Source organism: Lissotriton helveticus, chromosome 2_1 (genome assembly GCF_964261635.1).
Source record: "Lissotriton helveticus chromosome 2_1, aLisHel1.1, whole genome shotgun sequence".
In the NCBI taxonomy this organism is placed as follows: domain Eukaryota; kingdom Metazoa; phylum Chordata; class Amphibia; order Caudata; family Salamandridae; genus Lissotriton; species Lissotriton helveticus.
In genome coordinates this window covers 605,501,482-605,513,615 of record NC_136059.1, presented here as the reverse complement: position 1 = coordinate 605,513,615, position 12,134 = coordinate 605,501,482, and the positions used below count along the sequence as shown (strand labels likewise).

Sequence of the window (12,134 nt, the reverse complement as noted above, 5' to 3'; positions counted from 1 at the left end):
ACGATATCCGGCCCGTGGTCGGTGGGAAGCAACTCCTGCTTGAGAAGGGAACCTTTGAACAGATCTGGGGTGCTCACGGCTTCCCTTGCCTCGCTGTGTGCGTGTGATGGTCTGTCAGATTCCCCACCCCCGATCCAGATCCAAAACATCTCCACTGGGTCCTTCCGAACTCGTAGACTCGTGGGGCGACTAGGTGTGATCAGGGACATAGTCTGGCGGGCGAGATCATCAGGATTCATTGATCTGCTGAGACACCAGGCTACTCGAGGCTTCTGAGAACTGTGAATCATAGCCTGTGGCGAGGTCAGGCTGCCCCCACCTGAGGTCTAAGCAATCACGGGGAAGGATAGAGGAGCTAAACCCCAATCGACCAAGACCCGGATGGAACAGTACACCACTAACGGTTCTGGCCGCGGAGAGATCCCCCTTCCGCACTCAAGTCATCCCGAAAGCGATCTGGCTACCCTCCTCCAGGCCATCAAGTCTTGCCAAGAATCCATGGAGATCAAGATCAGAGATGTCCGAGTGAATGTGGCCCTCATCTGTCAGGACCTCCGCAACGAGACCTCTCGCATCACAGCAACAGAATTCCGCAACCCGGAAGTTGAGGATGATGTATCCGTCCTCAAGGGGCAAAGTAAAGCAGCTCCTGTCCCACACAGCTGAGCTCCATAGACGGGCAAAGGATGCGGAAAATCGATTGCAAAGAATAATCTCCGCCTGGTGGGCATTCCTGAGGGCAGTGAACCCTCACATAAGTGAATACCTTCGTTGAAGATTGGATTAGGTCCTAGATGCCCCCAAATGCTCTGTACACATGGTTTGTTGCAGAAAGGGCCCACCGGGCACTTGTGCCCAGGCCACCACCAGGAGCCCCACACCGACCAATTATTGCTTGGAAAATGAACTTCAGAGATTGCGATGCCATCCTGCAGGGAGCACGTTCCCGACCAGACTTGGCCTGCAAAGGCCTCAAAGTGATTTTCTTCCTCGATTACACGAAAGAGGGCAAGCTCAGCGAAGATCATACACGCATGTGAAACAGAAGCTACAGGCCCTCAATACCGAATCCTCTTCCCGGCCCGTCTCAAGGTGATATTCCAAAACAAAACGCACTTCTTTGACTCACCAGAAGCGGCTTGTACCTGGGCAACCGAAGAATGTCCAATCCTCCCTTTGAGTGGAGCTACCTGGGCAGAGCCTGGGGGTGAGCCGCGGGCGGACGCAGCTGCGGGCTTTCGTGGACAACGCGCTGGATCCCACAGGTGGCGTAATGCCCGTGGTGCAGCTTCTGCCTCCCCCATTGAAAGGAGCCAATCAGCTGCACCCGGGATACTGCAGACATTCCGTGTGAACGCTGAGACCCAAGATCCGTAGTCGGAGGTGCACTCCACTGCCTCCCGTGACCCTAGTTCCGAGGACACAATTCTTTCACGCAGCCCCCGTATTTGACTGTGCGCACTGTCATTACTAATGCCTTACACTGGAGTTAACAATAATCCCTAACCGAAGAGATATCTTTTGCATTGCCATACAGACGCTCTTGTAGATAGTTGTTCTACACCTTTATTTACCGTTTAGTGGGCGACAGATGCTTCATTTGGGGAAGTATAGGGAGGGGGGTTGGTTGGGAGGTAGGGTAGGGACTCTTTTCCCTGATTCCACTGTTGTTTGCTTGTTCTTCTGCAACACTATGTACAACACTAATGATGCACCCCGTGCGGCCGGCACAAAAGGGTTGTGCACCCCCCGGTTGTCTCTCGAGTCTTGTCATTTAGCTTGTCTGGGCCCCCTAGACCCCGGGCCCCGCACACTACTACCCAAGCAGGATGTCACACCCGTATAGTCAGAGTGAACCCCTTAGAATCCTTTCATGGACCGTCAATGGACTTTTAGATAAAATTAAGCGGACGGCGATTTTAAATTACGCACATCGGGTCCGCCCAGATGTCCTCCTGCTGCAAGAAACCCAACTATTGGGAAATCGGTGTCCCTTCTTGGCAACCCAGGGCTTTGATAGAATATGGAACTCAGGGTTCTCTAGAGGGGCTTGAGGAACGGAAATTCTTCTGCGAGACTCACTCCCATTCACACGACCCATATGGTTCTAGATCCCCTGGGTCGTTTCACCGCCCTTACAGGCACACCCCTGAATAAAGTAAGTCAGGGCAGACCCATAACCATATTTACACTGAACTGAACCCCCCTATATTCAGATCTCCCAGGCTTGGTTGAGCCCACTCATTGACCTACCAGGGTGAGAGAAAACACCAATGATGAAGCATGTCACCATTTGGAGGGTGAGGTATTTTCTCTTAATACTATTATTATCTCTAACACACAGGCATCAAATAGTTCCTGGGCGTTTTTGCATTCTGTGGTGATTACCAACTATTCTGCCCTGCCTACAAATGTAACATTGTGTGTCCCTCCCATGCCTGGTACCATCCCTCAGATTTCCCCTCACCTCTGAAGCATTATGAAGCAGGCTCCATGGAAAGGGCTCTATGCAAGTTATTGACAGTACAGAGATAAACACACATGATGTTTCCAGATTACCTTAAATAATCCAACACCGCTCTGAAAGCATTACTTACCACTAAGCCAATAACCACATCCCACTTTGACTTCTCTTTCAGGCTATCAGCATTTTCACAGAGGCAAAGTAGATAGTTGTCGGGGAGATCTGAATTTATCTCAACATCTACAGCGTCATCTAGCTTCAACAAAGGGTTCACATTTGGAAAATGTTAAGCAAAATATACTCAACGAATACAGAGACAATACACAGTAAAGACTCGTCATTCTACTAGTAAACATCTTCAATATGCACATACAGAATAGTAATCAGAAACATAAGCTAACTAAGAAGCAACACAAAAACCTGGCTTACACAGTACATCCTTTTGAGTCTTACTTCAAACGAATTTTCAAGAGAAATGCTGTCCAAAGTACACAAACATCGTAATGATAAAAGGTTGATAAGAAGCAAGACCCAGTCAACATAATGTAAGCAGATAATATTGTAAAGTTTACGTATTTAAAATCAGGAACATGTGTTGTATGGCGTTTTAGATTGCGAATGGATTTTCCTGATTCATGCCCTTATATAGGTACAATTCACGTTGCTCTTATATAGGCATAGAAATCAAGCCCTTATTTAGGCATAGCCCATGTTACCCAAATACAGGCATGGCTACTTTCATCCGTTCACCAAACGTCAACGATTTCTTGGAAAACCAGCTTAAGGCGTTAGGGACTTTCCCTTGCTTGAATATTGATTTCTCCAAAAACTCAGTTACTTTACAATGAACAACTATTCCCCAGGGGTTCATTCATGACGTTCCTATGCCCGACTTTACGTCAAACATGGCAATTCTAAACACCTTCAAGGTATAAATATACCTTCACTTGCTATAGAAAAGCACAGTGGTTTGGAGCAGTTTGACGACCTACTTGCCCGACGCAGCTCGCTACAGCAAGTGCCGAAGGAAGCCGACTCTCCAGTTGACGCACTCATCAGGAAGCTGCCCTCCTCTGCTGAGAATCCAGCTCCAGTGTTTCTGACTCCCCTTGCGGGGTATTGGGAAATCGAGTCCCGAGAAAGAGATACCAGACCTCCTTCATTCTAAACAAGGTATGGAGCTGATTAGAACCTAGAGAAACCTTTGGCAGATTCTTGGCAAAACTAAACCTATGCAAAAGACCATACTTACTTCCTCCCTCATACTAGACATAGGTTAGGTACATTGGGGTAGGCGTATTTTAGAAGCACCAGTTGAGTATTTTATTCTATGTTATTTATGTATGTATTTTTATATGGTTTAGAAACCATACAATGCTCTTACAATATTACTTTATAATACTATTCAAGCTGTACGCAATATACTTTGCATTCTGTCTAATGATTGTAGCAGTTCACCTCTCTTACATGAGAAAGAACTGTCCAATAAACCTTTTATTGAAAAAGCCTGTCTCTCTATTTCTCTGCAACTCTGTAGAAACGAAGCATGCATGATTGACTGAGTGAACTAGTTATCTATTGTTTCCACAACTCTGAAAGATATATTCTTATTCTTGGGAAACAAAGTTGTCATGTTTATGCGGTTGTCAGAAACTAATCCCTTCTTGTGTATTCAAGAAAGTTTCTAGTGACCTCTGAGCTAGCTGGCACTCACTATTTAGTTTAGTATATTCAATAGAGACCTATTGACTTAAGCCCTACATTACATCTATAGGATATATTATCCCAATGCGTAGAGCCTATTGGGAATATAGGAACTACACTACACATGATCATTAAGCATAGCAAAGACAGCTCTACAGAGACAAACGACAGAGCTGGAAGACCGAAACCGGTGTGATAATATAAGAATCCTAGGAGTCCCGGAGGGGGCAGAGGAGGACACGGGATCATGAATGGCCTTTCTCGAGATCATGATACCAACAATAACTAACCTCAGGCTCGACCACCCTTTGAGCTAGACAGGGCCCACATAGTCCCTACATTTCTAGCGGCAACAAAGACCGGAGCCCGCCCGATAATATGTAAACCGCTGAGATCAACTATGCATGGAAAAACCACCAAATCATGTGGAATAGACATAAGAGAATCATAATGCAAGACTACTCCAAGCCCACAGTAGACATCAGAAAGGGTTTCTTAGCCCTACGAGACAGTCTGAAGAAGAAGAACATACTGTTCTCATTCATCGGCCCATTCAGATTCAGGATAACAGACAGGGGGATACACGCATCTTCGAACACCCAAAAGAGCTAAAGAACTACCTCGAAGGTCCAACCCCGCAGGAGTTAGAGACCTCCCAACCAGGCAACAGCAAGAGAAGGGCCTCGCCTTAGCTCGGTGCAGAGTGACCCATCTTTAACTCAACAACCTTATCAAAAGACAATACCCATGGAACAATATCTACCTCATAAATTATGTCATGACCTACCTCAATATCAACCACCATGCACTGAACACATACCTACCTCAAGAGTACAGTGAAACGAGAATAAAGCAACGTGCAACCGAGAAGTCAACAACCTTAGGGAGCGAAGGAAGTGACGCGAAACTAAAGAATAAGAATTCAGCAACGAGTCCCCAACGAGAGTCCCACTAGGTCGGCTAACGGGCCAATTGATGAACAATGCCTGGAAGCTAGGAAAACACCTGCGGTAAAATTCCGTAAAAGGATCGACCCTCCCACCAGAGACTCAGAACCTGGAACAACACGATTGGACACCGGCACCATATCCTTTTGTTCATGTAACTACGTACTTTGGGGCCAACAAATGTCAATGACATTGGGTAGAGGCAAGGGGGGAGGAGGGGAAAGAACAGCGACTGAAAGAAGGGGAAACACAGGCAATAAGCATGCAGGAGGAAAGAGATACCCCCGCCTTTCCTCCCCACCCCACTAACAGCCAAGACGAAGCCAGAAAGGTCAAAAGCAAAGAGGGGTGGGGGGGATAATAAAACTTTACCTGGCCCAAACATAGCAGGAAAAGGGTAGAAAGGGGCAAAGTCATAGCACAGTATTGTACCACAACAAACCGCCAATCTCAGGAAGTCGGACCGGAGACCTTGTCGTCGCTTCTTTACGCCATGTTGCACTGCCATCAGCACGGCTGTGCAACATGTTTAAAAAACATAAAACAAAGTAAAATAGCACACGCATCCGTACAAACTATTTAGCTTTGTTTGAGGTTTTCTGTGGGGGACAGGGTGACTTGGAGGGGGCAGAGGGAACTGCAAGAGATCAGCAACACAAAGGGGAGCGGGGGTTGTGCGGGGTGAAGCAACACGAGGGAGGCTGAAGGGGCAGTAACAGCAGAGGGATTGCGGGGGCTAGCAACACAAGGGAGCTGAGATGGAGGACGGAGAGATCAGAAACACAATGAAGGGCAGGGGGCAAGCAACAATATGGAGGTGTGGAGGAGGAAAGGAACAGTAACAACGATGAGGGTGAGGCAATTGTGGGGGGCAAGCAACACAAGGGAGTTGTGGGGGAGGGAGCAGCAACACAACAAAGGGCAGGAGTGCGGGGCAAGCAACATGAGTGAGGTGTAGAAGAGGGAGGAAACCACAACACAATAGAGGGCAAGTGGATTACAGGGGGTAAGCAACACAAGGGAGGTGTGAGGAAGAGAGCAGCAATACAACGTAGAACAGACAGTGGCAAGAGCATGGACGGTGGAAAGAGGATGGGTCTGGACACACATGCACTCTTACAGAGTGCAAAAAAAGTACCTGCAGGAGTTTGCGGCCTGTGGAAGGACACTGGCGGCAGACAGGAAACTGTAGTTTGTCCATGATCCACGGCAGGGACAAACACTTGAAGACCCAGCAGGAAGTAGGAGGCTGTGACCAATAAGAAGAAAGAGGTGACGTCGGAGCCAACCAATGGTAAGTAATGTTAAGTATTAGGCTGGCTCTAACCTAATTTGTAAGTCTTTTTATTTTTTAACAAAAGATTTTGCATGTGCGCTGTTCAGGAGAAACCTAAAAAGAAATCCTGATTGGTTAATAAATAATGAAGCCGCCAACATCAGCCACACCACTAGATGGAGCCAGATTCTGTTGCCCCCTGAAAAAGGAAAACTCTTTCTTATAAAGAACATTTATTTATACTTAGAACAAGGTGGGGGAAACGCATTACTTTTTTCACCCAAGAACCACAAAAGATTCTGACACGCCTGGTCATAAGACTGACTGCAGTTTCTTTCGAAATAGTTGTTTCAGGACAGATAGTAAGGGGTAGGAGGGCTTTGCTTCAGTACTAGTAGGACCGTTTTTTCATTTAGATCTTTTTATGATCTTATAAAATTATCAAAACAGGGTCTCTCCTTAACAAGGAATAGGTATATTTTAATGAGAACAGGAGGATTTTATTATTGCGATTATTAAGGAAGCTAAGATCTCAGAGTGGAGCAGCGCTGATCTAAATCCCAGGTTACCAAGTTCATTCCATTAAGCCTCAAGGAGGACATACTAAATGAAGTCTTTCAAGACAAGGGTACTAGTATATGGCGATGAGTCGGGACTCTGCCTGTTCTAGTAGGATTAACTTTGACATCAGGAGAAAAATGGTTGACATAGGAAGCAAAGGAAAAGGACGAGCTCTCCACCATTCAGCATTGGGAGTGGTCTACATTTGAGGTTACTGTGCGAAATTAAAACTGGAAGTGAAGGCTCTAATTTCTTAACGCAGAAGGTCAGTGCTAAAACCGTGCAAATCAGACTGCCACATACTGGAAAGAAATGAACATTGAAGAAGAAATAAACATGAAAATAAATATATATCATTAAATGTAAATCGTTTAAAAAAGGATATCTTCTCCAATAAGAGTAGACTTGGTGTAAAGTGCAGTCAACTGTCGCGCAAATAATGCACTTTTGTTTTCTCCAGCTGCTTTCAATGCTGCCGTCTCGGTTTGCTTTACAACTCCCACCTGCAACAGAAAATGAGCTACATCACTCTCTGGAAAAAATGCAACAAATATGATCCTCAGAGTTGAAGATAAAATATGAAAAAATACCAAAATCCAGCAGAGATCAACTTGCGCCACTTTAAAAATGAGGAAACTGGTGTGTTCCAAGTCAATCTGTTACACAATCATACCTAGCTGGCATGCTACATTCATTCTTTCTAACCCATCTTCACGTAATAAAAAAACACCCTGAGGCAGCAAGAACAATAATCTGCATTTTAGCACAGCATGCAGCTCCATTATGAGGTTCGAAAAAGCAAACCTACCATAAGATGTTGTATGAATACCACTGCAAGTCACTACTGTATGAAATTAGGTGTTTGCCCGGACAACCACCGTGGACAAGCATCATTATGGAACAATCTAGATATAGTTATCAGCTACCTACATCCTACTTCTTCTGCACAACACTACTGCCAATCAATACAAAGCATAGAAATGTATATATAATTCATGTTTTAAAATGTTTTTCATCTGTAACACTGGTTTTCCATGTTGATATGTGGTATCGATGCAACCAGTCACACTCTACAGTCCATGGACACAAAGGAAGCCGCAGTGGGGAAAACTTGGAAAATGTCCAATGGCCGATCAACAAAATGATCTGTAAATTGTATCAACTGCAAGAGAGTCTTTAGGTTCCTGTCTTTGATGAAAGTCTTCTTAAATGCTAAAACCAATTACAGATTTAACAGATACATAACCAGTGCATTAACCATTTAGATAACCCTCCTCATCATTTCCATTCCTTCCGGAGTATTAACACTTGGGCATATTTTTTGTCCGCTGCAAAGAGCATACGTTAGCGTTGAGTCCTTCTGCAATGTCACACAAAAGTATGGTCCCTTTAACAGATTCTTGTGCTGCTTATGTAGCCACTCTGTGCTCCACTGCGTCAACTACAATTAGCATCAGCATTTGTATCCTGTCACTCACCAAGGTCTTCGTCGACTTTACCACTCATAGACTTACTCTACGGCTTCAATGTATAACCATGTCAACGTCCTACTGAAATCCCCGTATATCACTCTAACAGCCCTACCATAATGCATGTTCTGAAATATAGTCTTCTACTTAGTTTTTCTAGCATAACCAAGTCGTTATAAAATGTGGCAGCTGTGAATCCTGAAATAGTTTCTTCAAGATATTACACTATTCTTTCTTCCCTATTTTTCATGAATATCCCACCTCTGTGGCAAGGATTACATGTCTATACCTTGCCAGTGTCCTGACTGGTTCCACATCTGTCCCCCTGCACTAGTTCTGTATCTGTATGTCTTACAAAAAGGTGCCACTGATTCTCCCTAATATTCTTGGATGTAACTCGTTGACTGAATGGCCTTTTACATCTTCTGCTCAGCTTACATCAGTACAATCGTTCCCTTGAAATAGACTCTTATCGCCTGTTCCTTTCTTATTTACGCCATTCCTCCAATAATGAAGATATTCTATTCACACGATATTTCCTTCCTCTCTCTAGCCCTACAAATTCACCCTTTTATTTCCTGATATTGGTTAAGTACAGAACCAAAACGTTTTTGATTTCTTACTTTTTTCCCCCCTTCTGTTTAGATTGAAGACCCCCCATCTCCAAATTAATTTTCTGATGTGCTGGTGCTGCTTGACCTCAGCGCTGCTTTCGATACCGTCACCCACTCTTTGCTCCTGGGATGCCTCAAAAAAGGAGGGCTGGACAAATGGGCCTTAGAATGGATGAGATCCTTCTTACAAGATCGGAGCTTCCAAGTGTCTCAGAGGCAGTTCTACTCGAAAAGCATCAGGCTGACACAAGGAGTGCCCCAGGGGTCTATGCTTAGTCCCACCGTTTTCAATTTATATATGTCCCCCCTAGCAGACCTAATTGCAAAATACGACATTAGTGTTGTGTCATATGTGGATGACACGCAATTAGTGGTATCCCTATCACAAGCCCATGACAAGGCAGCCACCGATTTCTCCACCTGCTTACAGGAGCTAGAGGTCTGGATGGCTAAAAATTGCCTTAAATTGAATGGAAACAAGACCGAGGTTCTAATAGTTGGCAGGACTCCGTCTATATGGACCTCAAGGTGGTGGCCCCAGTCCCTGGGCTCCAACCCCTCTCCCAAGGAACAGGTTAAGAACTTGGGGATATGGTTGGACCCAAAACTTTCCTTCCACTACCACACCAGGGTGGTTGCCGGAAAATGTTTCGGAATAATGAAGGTCCTCTGGAAGACACTAGATGTGCCCCCTGCAGCCGCCAGAAAAAAGCTGGTCCATGCACTGGTGACATCGCGCCTGGACTACGGGAATGCGTTGTACCTTGAGGCAAATAGGAGGTGTGTTCAAAGACTGCAAGGCATTCAAAATGCGGCAGCTCGCCTTGTTCTGAGGCTGCCCAGAAGAGCTCTATCCAAGAAAGCTCTCGCAACGCTACACTGGCTCCCGGTAAGGGAGAGAATGGTGTTCAAAATACTATGCATTAGTCACCGCATCCTGCAGGGAGAGGGCCCTAGCTACCTCTACAATCTACTGACCCCTTACATACCTACCAGGGCTCTGAGATCTGTCGGAACAGGAAGGGTAGAACTACCAGTAATCAAAAGAGCGCGGAGGAGGGGGGGGGGGGGGAGATCTTTCAGATGGATGGCTGCTAAACTCTGGAATGACCTTCCGCAGTCACTCAGGTGTGAACCATCAGAGGGGATTTTCCGATGGTTTTTTTTTTTAAAACATGGCTCTTCCACATATATTGCCTCTGTGAGGTACGGTTTTCATCCTGCGCGATTTGCCCAGGGACGGGTAACTAGCTGCAGCGCTGGGAGATACTGGGTAGTATAACCATGCGCTTTAGAAACTCATTTATTATTATTATTTCTTTAGTTGAGACTCCTTGCTGTTCCTAGGAGCCAGGCTTTTGTGCTTACTATTTCTGCCGCAGTAGTTGAAAACCATAGTGTATTTTATTATAGTACACTTTTTATTTACCTGGTATTGAGGTTCCATGCATAAAAATGGTTCACGTTTCCTTTGTATATCTTCTGCGGCCTGCGAATACTAGGCCTATTCTAGCTCAATTTTATATAGCCCCTCATATTTGTAAGTTGGAATTTCTAATCTTGACAACAGTTGCAATTGTATGGAAAGCCACTGCAACTGTCTTCTGATCTCAGCTCCGTTGCCAATGAAAACAGAAGTCACATTTTACCCATCTTAAGAACCAGATCTAAAAACTCCGCATCATGTGTTGCTTCAGTTCTAACTTTCTAATGCCCCCTTCAGGGAGGATCACATGCATCTTCTTCAAGGTTCAATCGCCAATGGCACGCTCCCCAGGACATTGGGAAGCTAACACTCAGCTCAATCTAGTAGCACCCCCTGGTTTGATATCTTGTTTTGGTTCTGACTAGCACTTACATGCTGTGGTTTTTTATGTAACATTTTATTGTTTTTATCAAATAGTACAGTGAAAGACGAGGCCAACAAATAGGAGTGGCTTGAGCAGTGCTTTAAATGGAAAAAAGTGCAGGTTCTCACCAAAAGGAGCGGTGGAATGAGGATGGAGTGTGGGGCGGGAATAGGGGTGGTGCTAAGAGCGGGACAAGGGGCAGGGAAAGGTTTTCGACCTTTCCAAGCGTTGTATGCAAAAACTCTGCATGCACTGTAAGACTGTCGGATGTATCTGTCCAATAGTTATGACACTGATAACTATAACATAGCACTTACTAGTAAGAGTTTATTACTACCCAAAGTAACCCTCTTTTATAGCAACCTTAAAATAACAAGAGCTTGAGGAAAAAAACTGTAAGGTTCCAAATGTATGCCTTGTCATTTACATGCAGCTCCTTGATGCATGGTCATAACTCACTAACCAGGAAGAATTTTAACTTGTGACCTGCAGATAATACAAGGATCTCTGCAACAATAACTGTAACCAACTGAGCTATCAACAGAAAAACAAATCTGTTGCATGCATGCTGGGCTTTCCAACAAGCATGCAATTTTATGGTGAGTTGAACCTTTGATTAGTATGGACTCAGATCTTTCCAGCAAGTGCCTTAACCACTGCTGCATATTATTTCTACTTCAGGCATCAGAAGGGCCTCTAGTGTAGAGGATACATACTCCACTAGGATGGATCTTATCCGTCATCTAAACCGGTGTTAAGAAACAGAAGATTCACTGACAGCCGAGATGAATGAATGGAGCCCACGTCAGAAGCAGTGCCCTAAAAGTATTCCTTATTCACTATAAAAAGCCAAAACTATGGTCATTGTTATTTGGTTATATGGATGATGTGTGTGTATACCAAACAAAACATATGGACAGAGGCGATTGGTAGTTCCCAAGTGGCTCAATATTAAGTGACATTTATGTTTAACCAGTTTTTGAATTTTGACATCAAACCTTTGCATGCTGGAATTTTTAAAAACTCTTACTTATAATGAGTAAAGGAAACTACAAGTTCCAGGATGCAAAAGCATTGCCAGTTAAACAAGACGTTGTGGGGTTTTAATGATTTTAAATGTACCAAACCACTCTGTAAAAAGTACAAAAATAAATAAAGTTTTGCCTTTAAAGTATTTTTTTCTTTGAGGTTAATCATAAAATGGAGAGTAGCGCAGGGATATATATGCAAGTAAATAGGTTTAATTTAA

General features: G+C 44.5%; 1 protein-coding gene across 2 annotated transcripts in view; it reads right to left on the bottom strand.

The window, feature by feature from the left end:
* MSH3 (mutS homolog 3) overlaps window positions 1-12,134 on the bottom strand; it is a 1,953,894-nt gene that overhangs the window by 1,736,454 nt on the left and 205,306 nt on the right. For both annotated transcript variants that reach the window (XM_078675310.1, XM_078675311.1), the window contains exons 6-7: window positions 7,338-7,455; window positions 2,598-2,740 (exon numbers count right to left, since the gene is read on the bottom strand). In XM_078675310.1, coding sequence (XP_078531436.1) covers window positions 2,598-2,740; window positions 7,338-7,455 — 261 coding nt within the window. The remainder of the gene's footprint in view (window positions 1-2,597; window positions 2,741-7,337; window positions 7,456-12,134) is intronic.